The sequence below is a fragment of the Mesoplodon bidens genome, assembly GCF_964165515.1.
Source record: "Mesoplodon bidens genome assembly, chromosome: 15".
NCBI lineage: Eukaryota > Metazoa > Chordata > Mammalia > Artiodactyla > Ziphiidae > Mesoplodon > Mesoplodon bidens.
In genome coordinates, this window is record NC_138171.1 from 37,539,486 (window position 1) to 37,567,298 (window position 27,813).

Sequence of the window (27,813 nt, forward strand, 5' to 3'; positions counted from 1 at the left end):
GCACCCTACCCTCTCGTCCCTCTGGGTGGAGATGGGGCTGGACTGTTATATGGGCATCTTGGTGGCAGACACAGGCATAGTGACAGCCCTTGAAGATAGTGGGGACTGGGTCCCTAGCTCCTAAAGGGCTGCAGAAAGGTTTGAGTTGTGAGCACAGCAGTGAGAAACGGGGCAGGTGCTGGGGCGTGCACATGGCTCCCCTGAGGCAGCTCCCACATTCGTGTGCCGGGATAGGAAAAGGTACTGCGCCTGTGTGCCGGGGAGGCCCTGGGGCTGCCGGGACCTGCGCCACCTCCGTGTGTGGCCATCCCAGAGACCCTGTCAGCGTGGAGTCAGACCTCAGCGTCCTATCTTAGCCTCTGCTTTGGCCTCTGTGACTCCAGCCAGGGGAGGGTCTTGGTTCCTGTCCCTGGGCACATGACACGTTCAGCGTCACTGTCAGGAGGCCCCAGGATCCAGCCCCACTGCCAGCCAAGGGGCGGCCCAAGGTCAACTGCTTCATATCACAGTAGGGCTGAGCCCCCAAACCCAGCACCTCTCCAGCCAGAGCCCTTTACCCTGCACCAACCACCAATCTCACAGGAACAAGAAAGAAACCAAATGGAGATCAAACAGGTGGCGTCAGCTCCCTCAGGAGGTGAGTGGGGAGAGAGCTGTCCCTCACAAGGAACGGTACTGACCCCTAAGGGAATTTCGCAGCCCTCACCCCTCTGCAGCTGGCAGGTGGAATGCGCCCCCCGCCCCCCCAATCTAAATCCTTCCCTTCTCATAGACACAGGCTAAGTCCTCATGCCTTCTCTGACCAGTGAAACCAAGTGACCCTAACATGTGGCAACTCGCCGGGGGAGGGTCCCTGACTGAGAAACAGAATGAGCTTAATGAAGATGACAGGGACCCAGGGTGGGAGTGGGAGGGGGAGCGGCTGCACCGAGCCAGGCTTAACAGGCCAGGTTTGCGGGGAGCCGACCTGAAACTGCTGAGGGCCTGCACTAGGGCAGGGGCAGCCGGAGGCAAAGGACAGGATTCTGGAAACGGGAGGAGAGAGGCAAGTGATGTGGAGGGGCCAAGGGTGGCGGGGAGGGTAGGCATCAGGGGCGGCACCAGTTCACCCAGGTCCTGCCAGTCAGTGGGCACCTGGCTGCGTCCCACTCAGCGGAAACAAGACTGGCTTCCAGGACAACTGGGATGGCGGGGTGGGGGTGGGGCGTGCAATCAGGACAGGCCCCAAGGGGGCTCTGCTTTGAGGCTGAGATGGTTCACATAGGCCAGGACCTGGGAGGGAGGGAGGGTGGGCAGGCCTTGCCAGCTAAGGCTTCTCAGCGCTGGACAACATTATGGAAGAGTCCCAGACCCTAGAGGAAAAGGAGGAAGGAAACATTATTAAAGACCTTTTACAGAAGTCCTCCATCTGATCCTCCTCTCCCCGTTGTGCAGACAAGTTTGAAGGGCTCAGTTGGCTCAAGTTCACACAGCCAGCGAGACTGTGGCCTCCAGAGCTTGTGACTTCACACCATGGAGTCCATCGGGGCATGGGGTGAGATGGACAGGGTGAGTGTTATAAAACCTAGGGCGGTTTTGTCCAGAGAAACCGGTCCCACAGTGGGACCTCCCTCCACCCCCAAAAAGGAGATTCCAAAACCCAATAGTAACACCTCAGAAGCCAACACCTGCTGGCCTGTGCGCTCTGTGCCCCCAGCCCCGGCCCCTTCCCTCAGGGGCCTAGTAGCCCAGCACAGGGCCCCTTAGAGCAGCACGTCTGTGCATGTGTCCACGCCAGCTGAGCCTGTCTGAGGGCCGAGCCTGTGCTTGTTCTTAAAGGAACTTCTGAGCCCTGACCTCAGTCAGTATCAGTTCCAGGGAAACAACTCAAAGTTCACTGGAGTCAGCAGGGGTGATCTTGACTGAGGTCAGATTGAGGAGAGACTGCCCCCCCCCCGCAGGGGGCGGTCAGTAGCTGCCCTCACTCTCTGCTCATCCTACCCTGAAGGAGGAAGCTCCAGGACAGTCCCCGTGTGAAAAGGCCTGGGAGCCCTGGGCGGGGCGTAACAGAGGAGCAGCCTTCTCCCTTTACCTGGTCTAAGTGTCTCGCTCGGTACCCTGCGGAGGGGACCCTGGCTCTCGGGCAAGTGGGAGACCTGGTTCCCTAGTGGAAGCGGCACCGCCCCTGAGTAGCCGCTTTGGAATCAGTCACCAGCTGACTGCCACCCTTGACTGTGCCCCCTCCCCAGGGACAGGGTTTGAGGAGAAAGAAGAGTAGGCAGTTAGAGGGGTTGGTCTCTGTTGGTTACCAGCATTAGTAATCCAGACCCGTCCTCAGGAAAAAAGTCTTCTCGTCTCCATTTGCAGTAGTCAGCCCAAGTTAGGTTTCTCGTGATAGGGAGGAATGGGCTAGGATGGCTGAATAGGACCAGGATACAGAGCCTAGGTGAGGTGACAGGACCCCACAGGCGCTGGCCTGGTGTAGCCTAAGAAACCCACTCCAGGAATAGGACTTCACAGGTGTGGGTGGGCTGGGAGCCCCAAGTCCAACTGTGCCTGTGAGGAAAATGCCTGGAGGTTACACAGCTCCCTCCTCCAGAGCTTTGAGGGCTGGTCAAATTCAATTCAACCTTGGGGCAAACCATTTCCTCCCCTGCGGGACTGAAAATCCCCGAGTGCTTGGTGCAGGCCTGGCTCAAAGCCCACGCTCAACAAGGCCACAAAGGGAGTCAGTGGCAGAACCCGCACCCAGGACTTAGGTTTCTCCTCAGATTTCTTCCTATTTTACCTTATGCCATCCCTGGTGCAGCTGGTCAGGAACGGGCAGTTTCGCTTCTCAGTGAATGGGATCGTGCAGTGGCCCTACAAAATCCTGGAACTCCACAGGCAGGTTGCCAGCCAGCAGTGATCTACTCAAATTAGCCACTCTGACTTTATAAAAACTCCCAGCATAAAATATAAATGAAGGCATGAATAAAACAAGATTGGCTATGTAGTAGAAATGTTGAAGCTGAGTAGGTGGGAATTTGTTCTATTTCCACTCTTTTTGTGTATGTTTTATATTTTCTTTGAAAATGTTGAGTTTCCCCCAAAATTAAGTCCTGAAGGACTACACAAGTTCCCACAGCGAAGCCTTAAAAAATACTTTCTCCTAGTTCTTAGAAGTTTCAAATGGAATGGGGGGGAGGGGGGTGGTTGTTGAGACAAAGACAAGGCCAGGAGAGGCTTGAAGGTCACGGCTTCGATTACCCAGGGCACCAGAGCTCTCTCCTGGAAGCAAACAAATGCAGTAGATGGATCTGACCTGTGGTTAAAAAGACTAAGTCAGAGGAGGTCCTCTCCAGAAAAACAGGCTCCAAGAGTCCATGAGAAAACGGCGCTCGCTCCGGACTGCACCACCCTCCAAGAGCACAAAGAAAAATTCACCAGAATTGTTTCTTCTTTATAAACACAAGTACATAATGTTTATTTGAAATTCCAATTTATTACAAGTTTACCCTTTAATGGGGCCCTTCCTCCTTAAAGACAACTTGAAAAACAACAAAACTCAGGTGTCACTTAAGTGGGAACACAGAATTCTCACTGCTAACAAGAACAGACTGGCTCTAGGGTAAGAGGCAGGGCAGGTGTCCGCGGCTGGGATTGTGAAATTGTAACGTCAGTGCTAACTCCAAGCCTGGGGGAGCCAGGATGGTAAACCTATCCAGCAGCCCCTGGAGCAAACCCCAAGGAGGCAAGGAGGCCAGGGGACAGGATCACACCTTGAAGTTTCACTTTAAGAGGCTTTATTCTCAGGTTCTGTGAGCTGCAATCCCCTTGGTGGACTTCTTTTCCCTTACTTTAAATAGGTACAGAAGAGCTTAGGTGCTCCCATTTTTCCAAATTCAAAGCTGACAGAAAAGGAAATTAAACCCTGTTTTGCATTTTTATCAAAATCTGCCATAAAAGGGAAAGAAGACTACAAAGTTCTGCCTAAACATAGCTACTAGTGCTAGACTCACTGTGGGAAGGGGCCGCGGAGCCCCTCCTCCTGCCCTCCACCCCCCACCCCGGCACTGAGCACTGAGAGATTCAGGTTCTCGGGGAGCCTGAGTCTGAGGCCAGAACAGCACAGCAGGGGCACTGCACACAGAGGCGGCGGAAACAGCCACCAGGGCAGGCAGAGGGACTGTCCGTGTCCAGGTCCCCACTGCTGGCCCTGATGAGCCCCAACCCAACTTCTCTAAAGGAGAGACGATGGGCCAAGGGAGGAGACTGGGCAAAGTAAAGCAAACACGTTATCATATAAACTGTACTGTACATGTGCCAAAGCAAGATGACAGAAATATTTTTACAAGATGTTCTTTATACAATATCACTGCTGAAACAAGCAACTTTTAATAACTAGAAAAGTCAATTTAAAAAAAATTAAACATTTAAATTCTTCCTGCTTTTCTTCTGCTCCCCTAAGAGCTTGTCTGGTATGTGGGTGGGCTGGGCTCCAACACCCCTCTGGCCAGACCCATCAAAGTAAAGGTTATATGCATGGTTACAAGCAGGGCTCCAGTCTCTGAGTGAAGTGCCTTAGGGTTATTTTTCAGGGGGCGAGGTGGGGCGGGACTGGGGAGAGAGCTGTCACAAGGAAGGGGAGGGGTGCTCAGGAATGGCTACAGGACGTATCCCTTTACTCTGCCAAGATCAACTCAACAGACCACAACTGTTTCATGATGCTGGTGAACACAGAATTCTGTATGGCACTCACTGATACCATCACCTGAGAGGGAGGGAGGGAAAGACAGAGCACAGGCTTAAAGAAACAAGACTGTGTATAAATATAGATTAAAAAACCCAGTTGGCCTGATTACCCTTCATCCTTCTACGTAATACAGTAATCCCTCCCCTGGAGACCAAAGGGCTTGGCACTGTTGTGGTGGCCAAAGTGGGAGGGACCTTAGGAAAGAAGAAAGAAAAGGAATTGGGTTCACAAGAAAAGCCATACCCTGGGACTCTTCCTGGAAACTCTCGGAAAGGGGGGTTAAGGCCATCTATCCCCACAGTATTTCTGGGCAAAGACCACCAACCCAGTATTAGGCTCTCCAAAGTGCTCTGCTTGATTAAGGCCCATGGAGAGTTTTGGAGACACGGCACAAGCTCAGATGACAGGCATTCCTGGGCTCCCCGTGACCTCCTCCCTTCCACGTTCTTCTCCAGCTTCCTCTCTCGCCTCCCTACCCCCTCCCTCGCTCTCTCCCTCAATTCCCCCAACCTCAGCTCCCTTACCAGGGCCCCTGCCTCTCTACTTCTTTTGTCTTCGTCCCCTGGACTGTCCAACGGGCTCTGGCTCACTGTCCCCTTCATCTTCAGCAAGCCGGTCGGGAAACTTCTTACGTTTCCTACGGACATATGGGTGGCCAGGAAGATGTTTATGCAACAGAGCCATCAGACACTGTTCTGTCTTCACCATGCAGTTTAGAACATGGCTGCCTCGGCAGTTGTAAAGCTCAGCGTTGGTAAACACTTGCTTCATGTCAGTAAGAAACTCCTGCACAGAGCGGTAGCTCCCACAGGAACATTTGTTCTGCATTGTCTGGAAGTCCATAGGGTGGGTGATCACGTCATAGTAGTCCTCAGCCTCATCTCTGGTCACGGGCTCCCTGTGGAGAAGAACCAAATGGGGAGATGAGCGCAGCACTGAATCCAATGGACAGAAACCTTGTTATCAAACCACCAGCCCCAGAAGGCCCACCCTGCTGAGACCAGCCCACTGGCAGGCAGAGCAACTGTGTTCGCTTGCACTCAGAGCGGGCTCTGCTAGTCTGGAAGCTCATTTCCCTGCCACTGAGATGTGTCCTCGGGGTTCAGCTGCAAGGTTGGCCCTACTCCCCTGCGCTTGCGGCCACGGAGCTCACCTGAAGGGCCAACTGAAGCGGTACTTCACAATCTTGTGGAGGATCTCTTCACACTTCTGCAATTCCAGGCTTTGCCTCCGGGAGCTCCGCTTGGTCTGAAGTACCTGGCGCCAAAGAAAGACGACATGTTATTACAGGTCTGAGAAAAGAAGAGTGGACAGGGCAGGAAACGCATATATCTGCTTAACACAGAAAAGAAAAAGGTCAATCACCTTCTTGGAGCAGAGGCGGTCAAAATCATCTGACTTGCATGCAGGGAGCGCTCTCAGCAGGGGGCACTAGCCCACCTGCCTCCTCCCTGGTGGACGGTGAGCAAAGCAGTGGAGGACATGCAGCAGTTGCTATATTACAGCAGTCCTGCCAGGGGCCAGCTAGAGAGGGCCACTGTCACCAGGACGCTAGCCCTCTGAGAGCAGATGGACCTGGGATTACGGTCACACTGCGGATGAGTTTAAACAAGCAACTGCAGAAAGCCAGGTGGGTTATGGGGACCACCCACAGCCAATTTTGTGGGGGTGGGGTGTCAGAGGGAAGAAAAGCAAGAGGTACAATTCCTTTCCTGGGCTCTCCCCTGCAGGCCTGCAGCAGCTAAGTGGCTAAAGAGAAAGGGGCGTGCCTCCCTTCCCGGTGGCAGGAACAGGCCCTGACTCACAGCAGTAGGGGCACAGAGTTGAAGGGGTTAGGGCCAGGCACACAGGAAGTGCCTGCAATGCCCTTTGAGCACCCTAACGGCTTGCTTTATGCCTCCAGCCCACCTCCAACTCCAATTTAATCTGTCAAAAGAAGCAAATTTTCAAGAGCCTCTTTCTGTTCTTTAAACTTCAAGTGAAACCTAAAGTAAAACCACTAAAATTACATTGGATGAGGAGAGGGGAGGGTAATGTCCCTCCCATGACAATTGTCGGCAAAAGACCCAAGAGTAAGCGAGGCTCCAACATTGCTGACATTCCCACAACGGAGACCCAGCCCCTCTGAGCCATGGGAGACACATGGATACTATTTTAAACTCCTTAACAAGTCGCAGGCTGCCTGTTAACTAGAGGAGATGTTTGCAGGCTGCAGCAGGGGAATGCCGGGCATAGCTGTTCCCGGAGGGCCTGCTGCCGCGTTTGCCTACAGGCCCATCCATCTGCCTCATCAGTCTCCAAAGTCAGGGAGGAGGGAGCAGAGGGGAGGCTCCCACCTGTTGCCTGCTGAATTCCTAATGCTGGAGAGGGGCATACGAGACAGAAACGCTAGAGGGCAGATGATAAATAATTCTTACCAGCTCATCAACCTCAGCCTCGTCTACAGGTGGCGCCTTCGGCCGAGACCTCCTGGTAGGATGCGGCTTCTTACCTGGTCGTCGGCCTGGCCTTGCTGCAGGGGGGATGACACCCTGCTTGCCCCGGACAGTCTTTCGAGGTCTCACTGAAATAAAAAATATACATTCAGAGCAGACCTGAGGATGAAGGGAGCATGCCCATGGAAGGGGTGATACTCTGGACAAGCAAAGCAATGGCTTCCTTTGGTTAGGAGGTGCTCTTGCTATCCATCTCCTGCCGACCTCACAGGACACTTTAAGGGCAGCAGTAGCAGATGGAAGAATGGATACTTCTCAGCAACTGCCAAAGACCTTTTAAGAGTCTCTTCAGAAGGCCAGTAGTTCCTTTAGTATGTCTACTCTCTGTCCCCACCCTGTTCAGTTACTCTCAGGAATGAGGGCCTGGAAGGAATCAATTGTAAACTGACTCACTCAGGAGAAAAAGCCACTTGCTGATGGGTCTGCCTGGGAATTCCTTCAGCCCAAGCTCAGCCTGAGAATGCATGTATTTACATGTAAGATGGAATCTGAGTGTGGAACAGATCCTGTTTCATAATTCCCAGAGTTATCCTATACTCACCACCACAGTCTTTTCAGAGAAAAGCTGATACTTATGTGAAGTACTTATGTGAAGTCTGCCTCACTGAATACAGTTTAAGGCTAGCCCAGTCCTGCTTTCTGCGATTTCTAAAAACCATAGACAGTAGGCCCGGCCACTTCCACAAGAGCCCTGCCCGGGATCCCCCAAGAGAGAATAAAAACTACAAACGCACCCGAAGCTGCCTGTTTCTCAGGTTTACAACAGGCGCTCAATGTCAGACAAACCAACATTTCTCAATACATCTTCAGGAAACAACGCTCCATCAGGATTAGCTCAAGGCTGCTCCACTAAGCAAATTTTCCCCTGGAAAATGGGGAGGGGCAATTTGGACAGAGATAGGGGTAATGATACAGAGAATCAATAAACAATGTTTTATATTCTACTTCCAGACTATGATGACCCCTCACTGACTATTTTAGGTTCTCTAAGTTGTAAGACTAGGTGAGGAAGAGAGGGTAAGGAGCTGATGCCAAGGATGAGATGATGGATGCAGGGAACAGCCACCGGCCCAGGGCCTCGAGTTGCACTAGGGAACCACATTGTCGGTGGCCTACAAGGCAGAGTAGACAAGAAGCTCTGAAGTTCCAAACACTTCCTGGATCCTTTTGGTAGACAAGGCCCTAGAAACCTGGAGAGGGAACAATTCCCTGGAAAGAGAGGAATAACTTGAAAGTGGAAAGCAACCATTACTTGGAAAATAAACAAAATCAGTCCATTGCTATATTTAGAATCTGTTCCCAGACAACCATGCATCCAAATCACGACTCTGGCAGTACTCCGTGGTCTCTCTGTAATGCAGGGTTAATGGACTACTTGTCTCCTTACCCAGATACCTGAAAAATCATGCCTTGGGAACAAACAAAAGGAGCCCTAGAGGAATGAGAGAAGTGTAGGTGTCCCAAATTAAAACCCTGCAGGATCGGGGAAGACGGCAGCAGGGGTGCAAGCCCAAAGCCCTCAGGTTTTGACAGCACCAGTACAGTAAGGACCAGGAGTGCCACACATCCTCTCGCTCCTTACACCAAGTACAACTGTCCAGGGAGTTATGATCTTGGGAACCGTACCTCTCTTGAAAAGCTCATCAAAATCTTGTGTTTGTATTAACCTACAAAGAAGGGTATATTTTGCAAAAAGGAAGCCTGTTAAAAGGCTCGACTGCAGGACTTAAGGTTTAACAAAAATGACACAACTCTCAAAGCCTCAAGAAAAACGAATATGAGAGACTGAGTCAACAAGGTGAGCTTACGTGATGAGGCCTTTTTCCCCTACTGATATCTAGAGAGAAACAGATCTGAACCTTCCTAACAACTATGCCTAAACCATGGAAAAAAGTCTTCCCTTTTCAACTAGCAAATCTACAGCCCTGCACACTACAGGGAAAAGAACCACTGTAACCACAGAAAAAAACAACTTCTTTAAAAGCCACACTGCACCAGAGGCCAAAAGAACTGCAAGAGGCAGCAATGGGCCTAGACCCTCGTTACCCCATCCTCACACTGAGGGGCTCAGAACCAGCAGACCCGTCATAGACAGACCTGGGGGCTTAAATTCCATGAAATCTTGGACCAAGTGGATCTGCCATAGTTTGATGTTCTGAGACCAAGCCACCCAACCTCTTACTAGGAAGGTAGTTAACTGGCATCTTGAAAACCCATTTAAAACATGGCAGCAGTCGCCCCTCCACCACAACTTGTGAAAAAAAGAAGACGGCATGATGGCCTTGTTGGGTTATCTACCGCCAACCCAGTCTTTCCAACTCAGCTTACAAGACTGTGAGGTTAACCATGAAAGCAAACTGAACACTTACGTCGCAAACCAGCCACCTCGTAATCTTCCTCCCCCTCCTCCTCCTCCTCTTCTTCCTCTTCGTTGCTCTCATCATCTTCGCTGTCCTCAGAGGCAGACTCTTCCGTATAATTCCTGTGGGGGGAAAGACACTCGTAGAGAACACGGATCTAGGCCAAAGGGGTCCTAAGAAAGGTAAAGTCCCACATAAATTGGGGCAACTTTTCCCTCTTCACAGACTAGACAGATTTCATGCTAAGGGGAGGGAACCTGAATCTAGGCCAGGACACAGGAAGCAGAATGAAAACCTAAGCTTTAACAGAGTGTCTCCTCTATCAGGCCCCAAACCCTCTGGCTACGATACTAATGGCAGCAAAAAACAAGACCAAAATGCAACCCCACCCCTCAACATACAAAACAAAACTCTGTTCCTTCTGTCTCACAAAAACAGCCAGATAATGTAACATTTCAGGTATTAAAAGTTGTCCCCAGGGCCTCCCTGGTGGCGCAGTGGTTGAGAGTCCGCCTGCCGATGCAGGGGATACGGGTTCGTGCCCCGGTCTGGGAGGATCCCATATGCCGCGGAGCGGCTGGGCCCGTGAGCCATGGCCTCTGGGCCTGCGCGTCCGGAGCCTGTGCTCCGCAACGGGAGAGGCCACAACAGTGAGAGGCCCGCATACCGCAAAAAGAAAAAAAAAAAAAAAAAAAAAAAAAAAAGTTGTCCCCAGTGCTGGGGTGGGCTGAAAGGATAAACAGCCCAGACAGGTGTTACTCCACCTTGATGGCCCCCTTCCAGGAGCTGAAACAGCTTGCAGATGACCATAACATCAAAGCACTGGTAATCCCAGCTCAGAACAGCTGGTCCAAAGCCTCACCATTTCAGAGCAGCAGCCTCATCTCTCTAAGTGTAGCTGGAATGGAGTGAGAAATAACCGAGTAATGCTGTTAGGCAGGGTCAGGATCAAACAGCTCTGACCTTTCAAAGAGACACCAAGCCAGACTGCTACAAGCTGCTCTTCTACAACCTCAAATTTCAACGTGGAAAACGTTATTAACTTTAGCAAACATTAGGCATCTCCTCTTTACAAGGCCCTATGTTTGGCCTTACCGGGATGAGGATGAAGAACAAAGCACCACCTCTACTCTCAGGGCAGAAACATTCTCATAGGAAGACAGCTGTGGATAAAACTGACCAAAAAGGCAAGATGCATCAAAAAACAACTTTGGACATGGAAAGCTGAACTGGAACACAGAGGAGGAACAATTAATCCTAAGGATGTAAGGATGTTTCCAAAAAGCAGTGAAATTTTAGGTAGGCCATGGTCAGTTTAGCCAGGTGGGAGTTCTGGGGACAGGGAATATTCCCAGCTGGGAGGAAAGCACAAGAGGCAAGGATGCACAATGAAGAGCCTGTAACAAGCACACAAATATGGGAACAAGGGCTCATAAAAACATCAGCTAGTATTATATAATAAGAGTCTCAAAAGTTAGGCTAGGGAGTTTGGACTTTATTCTAGAGGCAAGGGGAAGATCGAAGTTTTTGAACACGACAGTGACATAAGCAAATCTTTGTCTTAAGTAAACCATTCTGGTATCACCACAAAAGCTGGATGGATAAGAGGGAGGAAGATATGAGGTAGAGTTGAGAAGCCACTGAAGGAGCCCAGATGAGAGATGGAGAGGGCCAAATGACAGCAGGGACCATGGGGAATGGACATCAGGATACTGACTCATTAAGACATCTAGACACTGAATTGTTAACATCTGGCAAGTTGAATGAATATGGAGACGGGGGAGAGGAAGACACCAAGTTGACACCAAAATTCTAATCATGTTAAGGAAGGAAGAGTAGGTACAGGTAAGGAAGATAATGAGTTTCAGGATTTTTAGCAGTCATCAGAAGTCATCACAAACTAAGAAGTGGGCAAAGTGGAAGCAAAAGACAAAGGATATGTTATTTGAGAAGAACGTATGACCAAGAAGACATAAAACACGGCTGGTAATGAAAACAAGAAATGTCGACAATTAAGCTAAAATTAAATCAGAGCCCTTTGAGCCCCCACTGTAATACCTTAAATGATGGGGCTCTGCACACAAAAGATGAACTTAAAGCTCCTCAGCATCATTCAGTTTGAATAACCGAAGCTCAAGTATAACAGCTATTTATTAATTTGTTTTTAAAAGAAGAAATTCTCACCTGCCACGGGAGTTGCGCCTGGCAGTGGCAGGCTGGCAGGCTGGGCACTGCCATTCACCATCTGGTACTTCATAGAGGGCCGGCCTCAGACAAAACAGGTGGAAGGCTTTATTACACTCGTCACACAAGATCAGCTTGTCATCCTCACCTGCAAGGAGATAAACTTGTACAGCACTGCAGGGAGTGTGGCAGTAGTCAGTGAGCTGTAAGGAAGAGCTGCTCAGCCTCAATTAACCCAATGGAAGAACAAACACTCTAGTACACTGCTAACCCATTTAAAAAAACGCAGTCATCTTCTGAAAAGAAATGCAGCATTAAACTAGACTATAGGTAATTTAGGGTTCAGGTCTTCTAACTTATATCCCAAAATCTACTCTGGGCTGGGAGACGACAGTTAACATTTACTAGGAGATAGCAAAAAATCAAGCAGTAGCAGGAGATTTTTGCTGCCCCTGTCCCACTAAGAAACGAATCTCCCGTGACTATTACATTTTCTGCCCTTCCTCCTCCTCCCCGACCACACAAATGCTTCTCAACTCATATCTGATATGGTTCTCCTAAACCATTCGGTTTCCCTACATTTGAAAATACACCAAACCAATTTAAATGATAACTTCCCCTCTCCAACCTTCATTCTACATCAGTTTTTAGAGCAACTGAATGATTTTACATAGGTCTTTTCATCCTTGTAAAGTAAATCACAAAACAGCTTTAGCCACTGAGAAGTCAACCACTGGGGGGCTTTTAGCCATCTAGTTCCTTTTACACATAATGGGGCTCTAAAAGTTCTCAGCATTAAACAGTCCAAATGCTTCACTCTGTAGGATTCCATGCCAGAAGGTCCAAACCCGACTATTCTTCACGACGTTCAAATACTGCCCTCTACTGGTAACACCCACCTTACTTCATGGATGACTAAAATTCAGAAATAAGAGAGATTTAAAATTTTAGTTAAAACTAATTTGTTCCCTATAGAAAATCTAAGGATTGGTGAGATCAACTGCTCTTATTTTATACTCAAAACTGAGGCACAAAGGGCCTGCTGTGATTTGCGAGCGTGTGACTTTAAAGACTAGCATTTCATGGGCTTTCAGGAGAAGGTAAAATGTGGACCACCGCCACCACATTTAAAAGTTGTGCACACAGAATCCTTGAGGGAAAGAAGATCTTGGAAATGGAAGTCCTAGTGCCTAATACACTCAGATAAGCAACTCTGATTTAAATATACCTTTCTTTCGACAAACTTTGCATCTAGCATTTTCTGCTGACATATCCCATTTGATACAGGCATCAAGCATCCCAAGTAGAACATGCATTCTGGAAAAAGTCTGAGCTTCACGGATTGCTGTCTTCCATTTTTCCAGAGCAGATGCGACCTAAACAGAGACCAAACCAGGCCAGCATTACTACAATGACTTCAAAGACATGAAATGTGGATTTTTCACATAATCCTGACAGTATACACTGAGAGAGGATTACAACTAGGTAAAGATACAAGAGCATCCTGATACATTCACCTCCTGGAGCTCCTCTGGTCTAACCCATTTATCTTACAGAAGAAACCAAGGCTCGGAAGGGTGGAAAAAAGTTGCCAGAGGTCACACAAAGAATTCAAGGAGGGGGAAATGACTAGAAACAGGTCTCTTCTAGTGAAATCCACTTAAAGATTCAGTATCATTTAAAAGCAGGAACACTTGTACTGTGTAAATAATGCTAGTATGCAACAATGTCATGTAGCTTGGTCAGTAAGATTATCAGTTTCTGCACTAATATGTACCATAATCCCAGATTATAGGGCCTAGAAATAGTAAATAGTATCTATAAAGCCTTCTATAATCCTTAAAAGCATTAAGTACTGATATGAAATATTCTCTTGACTTTATCACCAACTTCTAACTTAAGTGAAATTTGTGAAGTCCCAGGGGTTGGCCTGATTTCATTCTGGGCAGTTACTCTCAGCATAATCCACACTGCCTCCACTCATCATCAGAAAATGCAAATTAATTTAGAATTAGCAAAGTAAAAGAGGATGGAGAAAAATGTAATTAGGAATTTTCAACCCTCCCTCTATAAAATATACATTCTGAGGAGGAACAAAAATGCCATTTTAGGATAATTCATTTATTTGTATTGCTGTTTTATTAATTAAAAGGTGATTTGGGGGGACATTTTCAAAGCACTAAAAAAGCCTAAACAATTAGGTGAGCATCCATGTAAACAAATGCCATTACAGGGGACATCATTCTCAGACAGTCAGAAAATACAACAAGAGCTGGACAAGATAAAGCTTCCGCAGTATACCAGAAGCTGAGAGACTAGGTTATCTCACTCTCATCTATCTTGTGGAGGTCATACTGCTTAACTCATTCATGACTGAACTAAAGTTAGCCATGCTGGCTACTTTTATTATACAACCTGGCTAGCTCTAGCTAACTGACAACAGCACTGCTGGGTTTCACTGCCCTGTCCTAGGCAAAAAGCCTATTTTAAGTAATAGTCTTCGTCCTATAAGAAAGGCCCGTTATCCCTGGAAGGCCACAGGCTTTGAAACAGAGCTGCCAAGGGACAAAGACAGTTGAGCTACTTCTGAAGCTGTGGTGTGAGAGTTCAGGGAGGGGACCAAAGGCTGTCTTTTCTCTTTCCTATAGAAACAGAGAACCACTGAGAGCCTTGTGTGTATAAATTTATGAGTAACAAGGATAAGTAACAAACACATTGAAAAAATCTATTTAAGAGGCTGCTAAAGTTCTAATGGAAACTGACTCATTCCTTACTCCAACCTGCAGTGCAGATATTTCAACATCTGCCTTTGAAATACAATTTCCTTCCTTCCCTTTTCAGAGCTCCTCAGTAGGATGTAAGATCTACAATCACAGGTGCCTTGCAGGTCTTCTCCCCTAATGTAATGGAGAGCTGACATACGGTACCACAGATTCTCTTACTGTAATAATGCAGATCTCTTCATTCAATGGAATACATATTTAAGAATTTCAGGTTCAGTTCCTAAAAGAGTGTTATTGAGAACACTCAATTAGCCAGGGAATGGTTAAAATGGGCTTTGCTGTCCTCTAGTGGACAGTCAGATGCACAAAAGCATTAAAAAAAATCATCAGTATACAGTACTGCTTTTTACTTATTTCCTATAAATTATAAAATCTGAGCACCCAGAACATGTGGCTTCATTAAAAGAAACAAACAAAAATCTGAAAGAGGGGCTTCCCTGGTGACACAGGGGTTAAGAATCCGCCTGCCAATGCAGGGGACACGGGTTCAAGCCCTGGTCCGGGAAGATCCTACACACCTCAAAGCAACTAAGCCCGTGCGCCAGAACTACTGAGCCTGAGCTCTAGCGCCCACGAGCCACAACTACTGAAGCCCGTGCGCCCAGAGCCCATGCTCCGCAACAAGAGAAGCCACCACAGTGAGAAGCCCGCGTACCACAATGAAGAGTAGCCCCCGCTCGCCGCAACTAGAGAAAGCCCGCACTCAGCAACGAAGACCCAACACAGCCAAAAATAAATAAATAAAATTAATTTATATATATATTTTTAAAAAAACTGGAAGAGGTCTTCAGAATAAGCTTGTTTAGCCTCATTTTAAAAACAGATTTACTGAGATATAATTTATATACTATCGACAACAAGTTCCCTCTGTAAAGGGTACAGTCAATGCCTTTTCATATATTTGCAGAGTTGTACAACTATCAACATAATCTTAACTTTAGAACACTTTCATCACCCAAAAAAGAAACCTTGTCATTCCCCATTCCCTACCCTAACCCACCAGTTCCCCGGCCCTAGGCAACCACAATCTTCTTTTGCTTTATAGATTTACCTATTCTGACATTTCATATAACATGTGGCCTTTTGTGACTGGCTTCTTTTACTGAGCATAATGCTTTCTAGCTTCATCCACATCCCAGCATGTAACAGCACTTCACTCCACTTAACTGCTGAGTAATACATCCATTTTGTTTATCCATTCGACAGTTGGCAGACATTTGGATTGTTTCTGCTTTTTGACTATGCTGAATAACAAACACTGCTATGAATGTCTGTGCACATGTGTGTAATGTTCATTTATTATTTTTCGTGAAAAGAAAGTTTGCCCAAGGTCTCACAGCAATTTAGGGCCAGGTCTCCTGACCCCCAATCCAACGCTCCTGGCATTATACATTAGATCCTGTTTTATCCACTGAGTTATCCATCTAGACCAGCCTCGTCGCCAGCTAGCCTCTAATTTCGAGGGCGAAAACAATAGGCACTCAGATTTTAAAGAACATCTTAAGTATCCTCCCACTGCACAAAATTCCAGTCCAGAACATTAAAAAAAAAAAAAAACCCACCATATGGAAGAATTTTTAAAAACACAGGAACAGCAGCAAGATAAAGTTTTGACATACAACACGGTAGCATCAAATAAATACTCTGTTTCGCAGTACTGCTGGGAAGCTGGACACACTACGCTGATGAAAAAGTCCAATTCTTTAGCATATTTAAATAAAGTTGGGACCTAATTAGAAGTGGTAGAAGTGTGTATAATAAAATTAAGGGGAAGCCACCTTATGTGCAAGTCACCATTAATCCCTTTACCTAACAGTAAAAAGGCAATATATCTTGGCAAGAATATAATGAGGCTTCAGACCATATTCTTCCATAAAAGAACGTTTAAAATGGAAAAACAGATAATGAGGGACAAATGCACCCAAAGCAAACAGAGAGCCTAACAGAACCCAGGATTTGGCCAAATTATACGTCTTTCCCATTTAATGCAAGAAAATGAAATAAACATTAAATATCTGAAATAATTGACTATTACAAAAAGGGATTTGAGAGATAATCTACTTTTACAAATAAGGAAACTGAAGCACAGATTAGGGACTGATATTAGCTCATGCAACAACCTAGTGCCAACTGAAAAAACCCTGGCCCATGCTAAGTGGAAACCTTCAAAGCAAAGGACAGTGGAAAATTTCAGAGCTGTGGTAAGGCTGACCTTCGGTGGGGAACTGCAGGGCATAATGCCATTTTAATGGAGAACATTGCTGAACTACTTAGTAGGCAGCCTAATTGATTTTCCAAGAAACTCTTCCATGTTTTCCATTTGTGTACTATGTGTCTGGGCCTCAAGGTTAAATCTGCAAAGTGCTCATATTTTCCTCCCCAATCAATCTAAGAATCGTCTCATATGACAAGCTAAAAAGAGGTTACTTCGCTATGGGGTTGAATACTAAAAAAGAACTTAAATGAGAACTCTACAGCTACTAGTTCCCAATGAGAAGAAAAATGTTATGAGTCAAGAAATGGCAAGGAAAGATTACATCAAGAAGAATACTAGGACTTCCCTCGCGATTCAGTGGTTAAGACTTCGCCTTCCAATGCAGGGGGCCGGGGTTCCATCCCTGGTTGGGGAGCTAAGATCCCACACATCTCCCTGGACAAAAATCCAAACCATAAAACAGTAGCAATATTGTAACAAATTCAATAAAGACTTTACATGTGTGAAATCTCTGAGTCTATGCCATGAATTAACAGTTAAACGTTTATCTAACTGAACCTTAGTTCTCTACTCACCTCTGACCCAACAGGTTCTTTCTTGTATCACATATCACTCTTGGCCTCAGGAAGAAACCCAGGGGAAACATGACAACTGTGTACAACTACCGGAGGAGCTTTAGAGAGTAAACTCATTCTGTGTAAACTCAGAGGGCAAAACAAGGACCAGCTGTCAATGATGAGAGGGCAATTTCAGCTCAATCTAACAAACATTATGCCCACCCGCCTTCCACAACCTAATTAATTTCTACCCGTTCTTCAAAAATCCAGCTGACAGATTCTCTTCTCTGGGAAGTTCTAAGTTGCCCTGGTATCCCTCACAGGAGAGCCAAGCACTGCTCTTTCTCACCATACTTGTCACTCTACTCCAACCATCTCTCACACTCAGAGTTCCTTGAGAGCAAGGACTTCTGGCTTCTACTTATGACCAAAACCCCAAGACTTCTGCACAATGACTGCCACAGGCAAGCCTTTACCAGGTATTTGTGAAAGAAAGGAAAGGAGGGGGCTTCCCTGGTGGTGGCCTGCTGATGCAGGGGACACCGGTTCGTGCCCCGGTCCGGGAAGATCCCACATGCCGCGGAGCGGCTAGGCCCGTAAGCCATGGCTGCTGAGCCTGCACGTCCTGAGCCTGTGCTCCGCAATGGGAGAGGCCACAACAGTGAGAAGCCCGTGTACCGCAAAAAAAAAAAAAAAAAAAAGGACGGAGGGAGGGAGGGAAGTCAAAAACAAGGGAAAGTATTCCACTGGATAATGGCTGGGAAAGCTCCCTTACTGTAGTGTTTTCAAATTCTTTTCTTCACAAGTAGTCTTAAGCAGAAATCTAATACACAAAACAGAAAAAAAATGGAGCTAATTATCCTAAAAAAGAAAAACCAGAGACAGCATAATGTTCATCAATAAGGAATTAGGATGTTAAAAAAACAAAACAACAACAACAAAAAAACCCAAATAATACCAGGATGATCTATACGGACTGACAGAGCGAGAGGACAGATGCCTAGGATATGCTGAAGAGTGAAAAACTGCAGAATATTATGCAGAGGCTTCCATTCTGTAAAAATCCAACAAAACTATCTTTGTATGTACACAGAAACACGTCAAACTATTAAAGAGTGATATCCTTTGGGGGGGGTGAAACTAAAATGGGAATTGTCTCATATTATATCTACCTCTCACATTTGATTTACTTACAATGAGCTACTTCTAAAATTTAAAAAAAACAGAAAACTGGATTATACACATACAAAAAAATGAAGTTGGACCCTTACCTTATACTATATACAAAAATTAACTCAAAATGGATCAAAGATCTAAATGTAAAAGCTCAGACTATAAAACCTGTAGAAGAAAATACAGGAGGAAAGCTTCATGACATTGGATTTGACACCAACAGCAGAGGCAACAAAAGAAAAAATAGGTAAGTTGAACTTCATCGAAGTTGAAAACTTTTTTGCATCAAAAGACACCATCAACAGAATGAAAAAGCAGGGAATTCCCCCGCAGTCCAGTTGTTAGGACTCCATGTTTCCACTGCAGTTGGCACAGGTTCAATCCCTGGTCAGGGAACTAAAATCTCACGTGCTGCTCGGCACGGCTAAAAAAAAAAAAAAAAAAACTGAACAAGCAGCTCACGAAATGGGAGATTATATTTGCAAATCATGTATCTGATAAAGGATTAATATTCAGAACATACAGGGAACCCACACATCTCCCCACCCCACCCCCACAAAAAAATTTAAAAATAGCCAAATGACTCAGAAAGACATTTCCCCCAAAAGATAAGTAGCCAATAAGCACATGAAAAGACGCTCAACATCACCAATTATTAGGGAAATGTAAATCAAAACCACAAGGTATCACTTCACACTCATTAGAATGGCTACTATAAAAGAGACAGATAATTACAAGTATTGGCAAGGATGTGGAGAAATTAAGACCCCTGTACATTGCTGGTGAGAATGTAAAATGGTGCAGCTGCTATGGAAAACATTATGGCAGTTCCACAAAAAAATTAATAGAATTACTATGTGATGCAGCAATTCTACTCCTGGGTATATACCAAAAAGAATTTGAAGTAGGAACTAGAACAGATATTTGTACACCCATGTTCACAGCAGCATTACTGGATGTGAGGGTAATCTGACTGTGATGTCTGTCATCCCACTGATCACCAGAGTTGATTCAGCTGATATGGCTGGCTAAGTGGGTGTGCCCATCCTCCCTCACTATTCCATGTGCACCCCATCCCTCCTGAACCTTCAAGCTTGGTCAAAAAGGACAACCTTCGGGACTTCCCTGGTGGTGCAGTGGTTAAGAATCCGCCTGCCAATGCAGGGGACACGTGTTCAATCCCTGGTCCAGGAAGATCCCATGTGCCGCAGAGCAACTAAGCCTGTGAGCCACAACTACTGAAGCCTGGGTGCCTAGAACCCGTGCTCTGCAACATGAGAAGCCACCACAAGAAGCCCGCGCACCGCAACGAAGAGTAGCCCCCGCTCGCTGCAACTAGAGAAAACCCACGCGCAGCAACGAAGGCCCAACGCGGCCAAAAATAAATAAATTAACTAATTAAAAAAAAATGGTGGAAGTGACCCAAGTGTCTACCGATGGACCAATAAACAAAATGTGGCCTATAAACACAATGGAATATTACTCAGTCTTAAAAAGGAAGGAAATCCTGGCATATGCTACAATGTAGATAACTTTGAAGAAGTTAAATAAACCAGTCACAAAAGGACAAATACAGTATGATTCCACTTTATATGAGGTACCTAGGGTAGTCAAATTCATAGATACAGAAAGAAAATGATGGTTGCCAGGGATTGGGCAGGAGGGTGAAATGGGTAGTTTAGTGTTTAAAGGGCATAGTTTTGCTTGGGAAGATAAAAAAATTCTGGAGACGGATGGTAGTAATAGTTGCAGAACAATGTGAATGCACTTAATGACACAGAACCATACATGTAAAAGTGGCTAAGTTGTTCATTATGTATATTTTACAATTCTTAAAAATTTAAAAACCACCACCTTTTAAAAAAAGGAATTAGCTCTGGTAAAGTGGGAGGGTGGACTCTGACACACTATCCAGCTCTACAGGCAGGGCTGTGCTCCACAGACCAGTTTGAAAACTACAACATTTGGAGAAAGTGATAAAGATCAAACACTGGCTAGGGAACAGTGTTTATGTAACTAAAAAGCATAGGGTTAGATAATTTTAAAACCAGATCAGATACTTCTACGCAGTCATAAAACTACATATTCATTAGCTAAATACCTTTGCTTCCTCTGCCATTTTTTTCTCTTCATCCACCTCTTCAGTCTTTGCTGAATCTTCACTTTGGAGTTTTCTTCTCTTTTGCTTGGGAGCCATGAAGCCTTGGAGAAATTTCTTTATGACACTGGCTTGAAGGGCAATCACACACTCACCAAAATCCTTCAGTTTCTCTAGTGAGATCACCTACAGAAAAAGATTTAAAAACCAGACTGAGTAAAAGGCCAAGAGAAAGATGAAAGCAGACAATCCTCGATTAAATTCAAATCAACCTAGACCCAAATTGGTCACATAACATTAATTTAACTGGGTTCCTCAGTTCAATGGATGGCTTATGCATTTGAAAGTAGCCGACTACTTGGATTCCCTGATGAAGGGATCCATGGGAGGCTGAAACTTGCTCTACTTAAAGGAAGTTACTGAACTCATTCATACACTCAGTGACTGAGTGCCTACTACGTGCAAATGACAGTCTCAAGGCAAAGAAAAACTGAGAAGGAAAGTAAAAATTTACCAACCTAACAGCTTACAACCTATAAGCCAGATAATACATTTTACACACTTGATCTCATCTAAGCCTCACATTTATTTTATGGATGAGGAAGCATAAGCTAAATCACTTTAATCCAAATCATGCTCTTAAGGACTGAAACTACCTTCTCAGTCACACAACACATGCCAATTAAAAAAATACCATTTTAGGGGCTTCCCTGGTGGCACAGTGGCTGAGAGTCCGCCTGCCGATGCAGGGGACACGGGTTCGTGCCCCGGTCTGGGAGGATCCCACATAACGTGGAGCGGCTGGGCCCGTGAGCCATGGCCGCTGAGCCTGCGCTCCGCAACGGGAGAGGCCGCAACAGTGAGAGGCCCGAGTACCGCAAAAAACAAAAAAACAAAAAAAACAAAAAAAAAAACAAAAAAAACAAACCATTTTATAACTACAAAGAGAAACAAAGAATGATGATAATCCAACGTTAGCAAGGTGTGGGCCCGGGTTTGGCACAAAGTAGGCAACTGATAGATATTTGCTAAATAAACAAAAAAGTAACTAATATTTGAAACAGGCGAAATTCTTTTGGTTGAGTAATTCCTTAAAAAAAATCTTTAAGAATAAAGACTGTTAAACCTTTTTCCCAGGGAATGTACCAAGAATTCATAACCAGACTAATGAAAAAAAGTTACATATATAAGATGCATATATAATTTGTTAATTCTAATAGCAAAGAAGTAAAAATACAAAAGTCTGGCAGTAAAAGATTTACCATATCAACTCCATGTGTTATTATGTACCCCAAAGTGACATTAACAAAAAAAATTCTACAGTGATAACCCATGGACAGTGTTCTCCAATCTTTTCTCCTGCTTTGATACCTAAAATCTAATGTGGGACACAGGGTCTCTTTAACTGTTTCACCTATAACACTTAAGGGTCCTTCTGAACAGTAAGCGATAAGACTACGAAAGTGCCTTCACTGAAATGTACCTGTTTAACAGCATGAGTGCTGCCCAACACAAGTATAACTCTACTGAGCTGATCAAGTATAGAGAATGAACAAAAGCAGGATACACAAATGTTTCATACCTTACAGCACAGGCATCACATGGGAATGGATAGGTTAAATAATGTTATATGACTAAGACTCCAGGACTAGTTTTCATTCAACTTAATAGAAAAGCTCTTTTTGAACAAAGGTTCTGAGCCAACTATTAGATTTTCCTGGATACCAACAGAATATAACAAAGGAAAAGTATCATATGTACATAGAGAATTTAGGGTTCCACATGTGTCTTTCAAGACAAATGCAAATATGATTCCCAGGGTCATCTAGGAAAATCAAGAACAATAAATATCAGGGAACAATTCCAAATTGAGTTTCCTTGAGTAACATTTCAAAGGGTGTTTTCCTTATATTCTTACCCGAGCTTCAAATTCTGATGTTTCTTCCACATAACCAAGTCCTCCCTTTTGTAACCTTGTTGCAACTTCAATGAGATCACTACGAAGGAAGTTTAAAAGCTCCTGGTTGCCATCACAGGATTTTAGACCCAAATTTGGCTTTCGGGCCAGATGAATAGAATGAATAATGTCCTGGTACCTAGAAAAGTTGAGGCAAAGGGGAGGAGGAATAAAGGAACTTTAAAAAATGGTCTATTAATTTCAATTACTTGAATGACATGTTTTATTTCTAGAAGACTTATTTAGATCCTTTTCACCTCTCGTTTAATAGTCTCATGTTTCTCACACAAAATTTCAAATTTCTCTTATTCTTGATTCACTTAAAAAACATACATTTTGTTCTGTATATGGTAATTCCAGTATCTGAAGTGTGTTTCTTTACCTAGCTCTCATTCATGGTAACTGGTTTGTGTGGTTTTTTTGGGGTGTTTATTGTTTTTGTTTTTTTACCATGAGTTTCTTGATATTTTATCTGTGGCAATTCTTTGAGGCCTGGTTTGAAGTTATGCTCCTCCAGGGAGAGTGTGCATTTGCTTATGTTAGTTGCCAGAAATTGCTACCAACCGGAGACCAACTTTGAATCGTCTGCCTGGAATTCTTCACAACACAGAAGAAACATGAATTTGAGCTGAAAACCTATACAAGGACCTTCAGAGTTCACTTTCACACTAAAGATTAACCTTTTGAGGTCACAGTAATAAAGACTCTAATAAGACTCTCTACCCTGGATTCTCCATAAGCTTCACTGTTGGCTTCTTACACCAAAAACTAATGTTCAAGGTCATCGAAGTTGAGTACTAAGTTTCCTTTTCATGATTAATAATAAGGAGTTTTAATATTATTTTCCTCTGACTATAACTTCATTGTGTCTCACTGGTGTTCTTTTTTTTTTCTTGCGGTACGCGGGCCTCTCACTGTCGTGGCCTCTCCCGTTGTAGAGCACAGGCTCCAGACGCACAGGCTCAGCGGCCATGGCTCACGGGCCCAGCCGCTCTGTGGCATGTGGGATCTTCCCGGACCGGGGCACGAACCCGTGTCCCCTGCATCGGCAGGCGGACTCTCAACCACTGCGCCACCAGGGAAACCCTCACTGGTGTTCTTATAAAGGATTCTGCTTTCACTGCCTTCTATCACATAATTTCCCCTTTATTTTCTTCTTTGATCTAAGTGTTATCAAGACAGGACTATTCTGAATACAATTTTAATTCATTTATACATTAAGCAGTGGACCAAAACCAATGATGTACCCATTATCACTCTCAAAAGTGTCTCAAAATTGCAGAGTATGTACTGAACAGAATTTTCCTTCTCTCCTCAATTAAACCTAAATTCCAGCATGAAAGCATGCAGATATTAAAGGTGGCCTTGGGCTTCCCTGGTGGCGCAGTGGTTGAGAGTCCGCCTGCCGATGCAGGGGACACGGGTTCGTGCCCCGGTCTGGGAAGATCCCACATGGCGCGGAGCGGCTGGGCCCGTGAGCCATGGCCATTGAGCTTGCGCATCCAGAGCTTGTGCTCCACTACGGGAGAGGCCACAACAGTAAGAGGCCCACATACCTCAAAAAAAAAAAAAAAAAAAGGTGGCCTTAAGGCAAAACCTATCCCAGCTTTGATAGAAACAACTGCTAGAACAGGAGGGACACTAGCAAATCTAGATGGCACTGATATTGATGCTAATTTTGTAGGCAGGTTTTTTTTGTGTGGTTTCTCTTGGAGATATAATTCACATAACATTAAACTCACAATTTTAAAGCCTATACTTTCAGTGGTTTTCACATTTTAGAAGCATCAAAACTACCTAATTCCAAAACATTTTCATCACTCCATAAAGAAATCCCATACGGGTTAGCAGTCACTCTCAATTCTCCCCGTCCCTCATCCCCTGGCAACCACTAATCTATTTTCTGACTATAAATTTGCCTATTGTGGATGTCTCATATAAATGAAATCACACAATATGTGGCCTTTCTGTGTCTGGCTTCTTTGACTCAGCAAAACGTTTGCCCACTTTCTAGGATATTTCATTACTTTGTTCCTTTTTATGGCTGAATTTATGGATATACCACATTTTGTTTATCCATTCATCAGTTGATGAATATTTAGGTTGTTTTCATTTTTGGTGCTACTCTGGATACCGACAGAATACTTCTGAATATCAACCAATGTGGAACTGCATTTACAAGGCTGCCTAACTACAATCAGGCTCTCAGTCTGGTGGTGTATGGTGTGTTAGTCAATGAATAATCCTGCTATCCTGTATATACATCGTTTAAAAGCATACTCTTCCAAACAAGCATGAGGCGTCAAGAAAATATCAAACAACGGGACTTCCCTGGTGGTCCAGTGGGTAAGACTCTATGCTCCCAATGCAGGGGGTCCAGGTTCAATCCCTGGCTGGGGAACTAGATCCCACATGCATGCCACTTATTCTAAGAAGCATGCATGCCGCAACTAAAGATCCTGCATACCACAACTAAACAAGCCGCAGCGAAGATCCCACGTGCTGCAACTAAGACCCCGCGCAGCCAAAATAAATAAATAAATATTTTAAAAGAAAAAGAAAATACCAAACAACAAGACCATAAAAGAGTTACAGACTTTTTAAATTTTCACTTAAGCTTTTATGTATAAACAACAACAAAAAAAACCCCTAAGGTATGTATAATATCTAATGCTGAAGAGGAGATATGAGGAGCGAGATGAAAACCCTTACCTCTTCTCTAGTCTCTCTTTAAGCTGACTTTCTCTTATTCCCTGAGGGTGAAGGCAGTTTAGCAACTCATCCAGTTCCTTTTGACTGTCACATAAAAACCTGTAGGGGCAAAAAACCAAAAACAAAAAACCAAAAAAAACCCCGTTAACTCTGAAATAAAAGAGAAGAATCAAACATTAAGAAAGGGATCTAGGGTTGGTGGTGGGAGTTGGGAAAGCAGAATTCCAACCTTGCTCAGAAGTAGAACAATTTACTGTTTCCATGAGACCTAATGTTAACTTTATCTTAGGACACTGGAACCAATGTTTCCTACTAAAATGTAATATGAGGGGACTTTCCTGGCGGTCCAGTGGTTAAGGCTCCAGGCTTCCACTTCAGGGGGCATGGGTTCGATCCCTGGTCGGGGAACTAAGATAAGATCCCACATACCGCTCAGAGCAGGCCCAAATAAATAAATAAGCAAACAAACAAACATATAAATAAATAAAAATAAAATGTAATATGAGACAAATTTTATAAAGTAAATAGGCACACTTGTCCATATCCCTTTCACAGAGTAAAGTTGTATCAAAAAATAAAAGACAAAAGGTCATTTTCATTAAACTAAAGGTGATCATAGCTAAAGCAGTTAATGTGATCACAAAAGTAGAAGGGACCCTCTCAAAACCTAGCTCCCTGCCTAAAAGCAGGATAGACACAAAGGAAGATTAATGGCTATATTTACAATTCCTTATTCTTTAATAAAGATGAAAATCCTAAATACTTCTTATTCCCAAGCAGACTGAAAGGCATTTCCAATGCTATATAAGATCTATCATATAATATACAAAGTTACATTACAAGGAAAAAATAAAATTCTAAACCTTAAAGCAAACATATACTTATAAAAAAATCAAGTCTGCTTTTAAAGCAATGAGCTTACAGATCCAAGAAATCAAAATCACACAAAATGCTCTTAATAGATAATCACTAACTCACTGGTTTCACTATATAGATTATTTTCTTAACACTGAAAAAGAAAAAGAAAGAGCAACCAGATGAATGCTCACATTACCATAGATTCTGTCCCTGTTTGGGTATAGTGGTCTCTACAGCAATTTCTGTAGCTGGTCCATGTTGTGTGTTCATGCTTACATTTTTGCCTAGGTTTGCTTTCTTACCTAAGAAAAATTTATACATTAGGCTGAATATAGTACATACTCAATTCCTAGTTTCAAATCTAAGCAGTACACAGTGCAAATTCAACAACCAATAACACAGATGCTGCCTATTAAATATATCCACAGGTACAGCAGATGCTAATTTCTCTTAAACATCTTACATACAGCACATTATCTGAGACAGTTGCTCTCTATACAGCTGAACAGGCAAAGTTTAAGAGTATCACAAGTTATTGCAATAGAATGGAGAGAGATGACTAAATGTCTCAGAGCAAATAAATAATCTGTTCCTTGTACGTGATGCTTAGCACAAAGGCATTTGTGGTGAAGTAGACACAACTGAAATATATAAAACTACTACAAACTTACCCCTGGAGGCTTCAAATGTCAAATATGATTAGCTTTTTTGTAAACCAGCTCCTGTATACTAATATATGACATTACTATAGATAGATCTTAAGCCAGTATTTGAGGCCTTACCTAATTCTACAACTGGTTCTCTCCCCTGCTCCCCTTCTCTCCCCTTTAACCTGCAGCATCTTCCCTGCAATACTAACACATAACCTTGTTTAGTCTTTTCAGTCAGGTAATTCTGAAGAGACTCTGCCATGCTGGAACTAGAAAACATGAAGGAACAACATCCACCAGGATGCTCTAGAAGTGAAGGGATGTAGATGCCAGTCTTCTCCCGAGAGCTGTAACTGTGTGGACCTGATTTCTGAAAATAGCCATTAAGCTTTTGAGACACATAAAATTACAGTCCTTCATCCCACTGGAATCTCTCTCAAGTCTGAAGATCCTAACTTCGTATTTACTGCCCTCACCTGAGTATATACAAAGTCTACCAAAACTAGACTTTTCTACTAAGTACTACAATCTAACAAATAACATAATTCAACAAGAAAATGCCTTAAATTTGAAGTTTTGGGCTATATACTAATTTCCTTATTTAATGATTCTGTGAGTTTAAAAGTTTGGGTTATGAGTTTCTCTAAAATGAAAGAAAACTACTTTTTGAGAAGCAATTTTCATTAGGTTATATAAAGTACAGCTGGAAGGAAGCTTATGTATTATGTATCATCTAACGCGATGGTTCGCAACAGAAAGCCATGCTGCCTCCTAGGGAACATTTGGCAATATCTGGTGACATCTGGTTGTCACTAATGGTATCCAGTGGGTATAGGTCAGGGATGCTGCTAAATAACTTACAACACATAGGACAACCCCCCACTACAAAGAATTATCTGGCCCAAAATGTCAACAACAGTGAGGCTGAGAAAACTTGATCTAACCTAACCATCTGGTATTTTTAAATTTAAAATTTTTCTTTTAATTTCTTTCTTGGGGGGAAAAAAAGAAATATATATATATATATATACACACACACACACACACACACACACAC

The 27,813-nt window shown here is 44.3% G+C and overlaps 2 protein-coding genes across 2 annotated transcripts in view; one reads left to right on the forward strand and one right to left on the reverse strand.

The window, feature by feature from the left end:
* Positions 1 to 27,813, forward strand: part of HIP1 (huntingtin interacting protein 1) — a 407,412-nt gene that overhangs the window by 326,223 nt on the left and 53,376 nt on the right. The gene's annotated exons all lie outside the window — the stretch shown is intronic.
* BAZ1B (bromodomain adjacent to zinc finger domain 1B) overlaps positions 3,411 to 27,813 on the reverse strand; it is a 67,796-nt gene continuing 43,393 nt past the window's right edge. The window contains exons 10-20 of the mRNA XM_081257578.1: positions 26,303 to 26,408; positions 25,249 to 25,347; positions 22,498 to 22,675; positions 20,583 to 20,765; positions 12,982 to 13,129; positions 11,754 to 11,901; positions 9,579 to 9,691; positions 7,132 to 7,277; positions 5,868 to 5,971; positions 5,239 to 5,612; positions 3,411 to 4,732 (exon numbers count right to left, since the gene is read on the reverse strand). Coding sequence (XP_081113704.1) covers positions 5,255 to 5,612; positions 5,868 to 5,971; positions 7,132 to 7,277; positions 9,579 to 9,691; positions 11,754 to 11,901; positions 12,982 to 13,129; positions 20,583 to 20,765; positions 22,498 to 22,675; positions 25,249 to 25,347; positions 26,303 to 26,408 — 1,583 coding nt within the window. The 3' untranslated portion in view covers positions 3,411 to 4,732; positions 5,239 to 5,254. The remainder of the gene's footprint in view (positions 4,733 to 5,238; positions 5,613 to 5,867; positions 5,972 to 7,131; positions 7,278 to 9,578; positions 9,692 to 11,753; positions 11,902 to 12,981; positions 13,130 to 20,582; positions 20,766 to 22,497; positions 22,676 to 25,248; positions 25,348 to 26,302; positions 26,409 to 27,813) is intronic.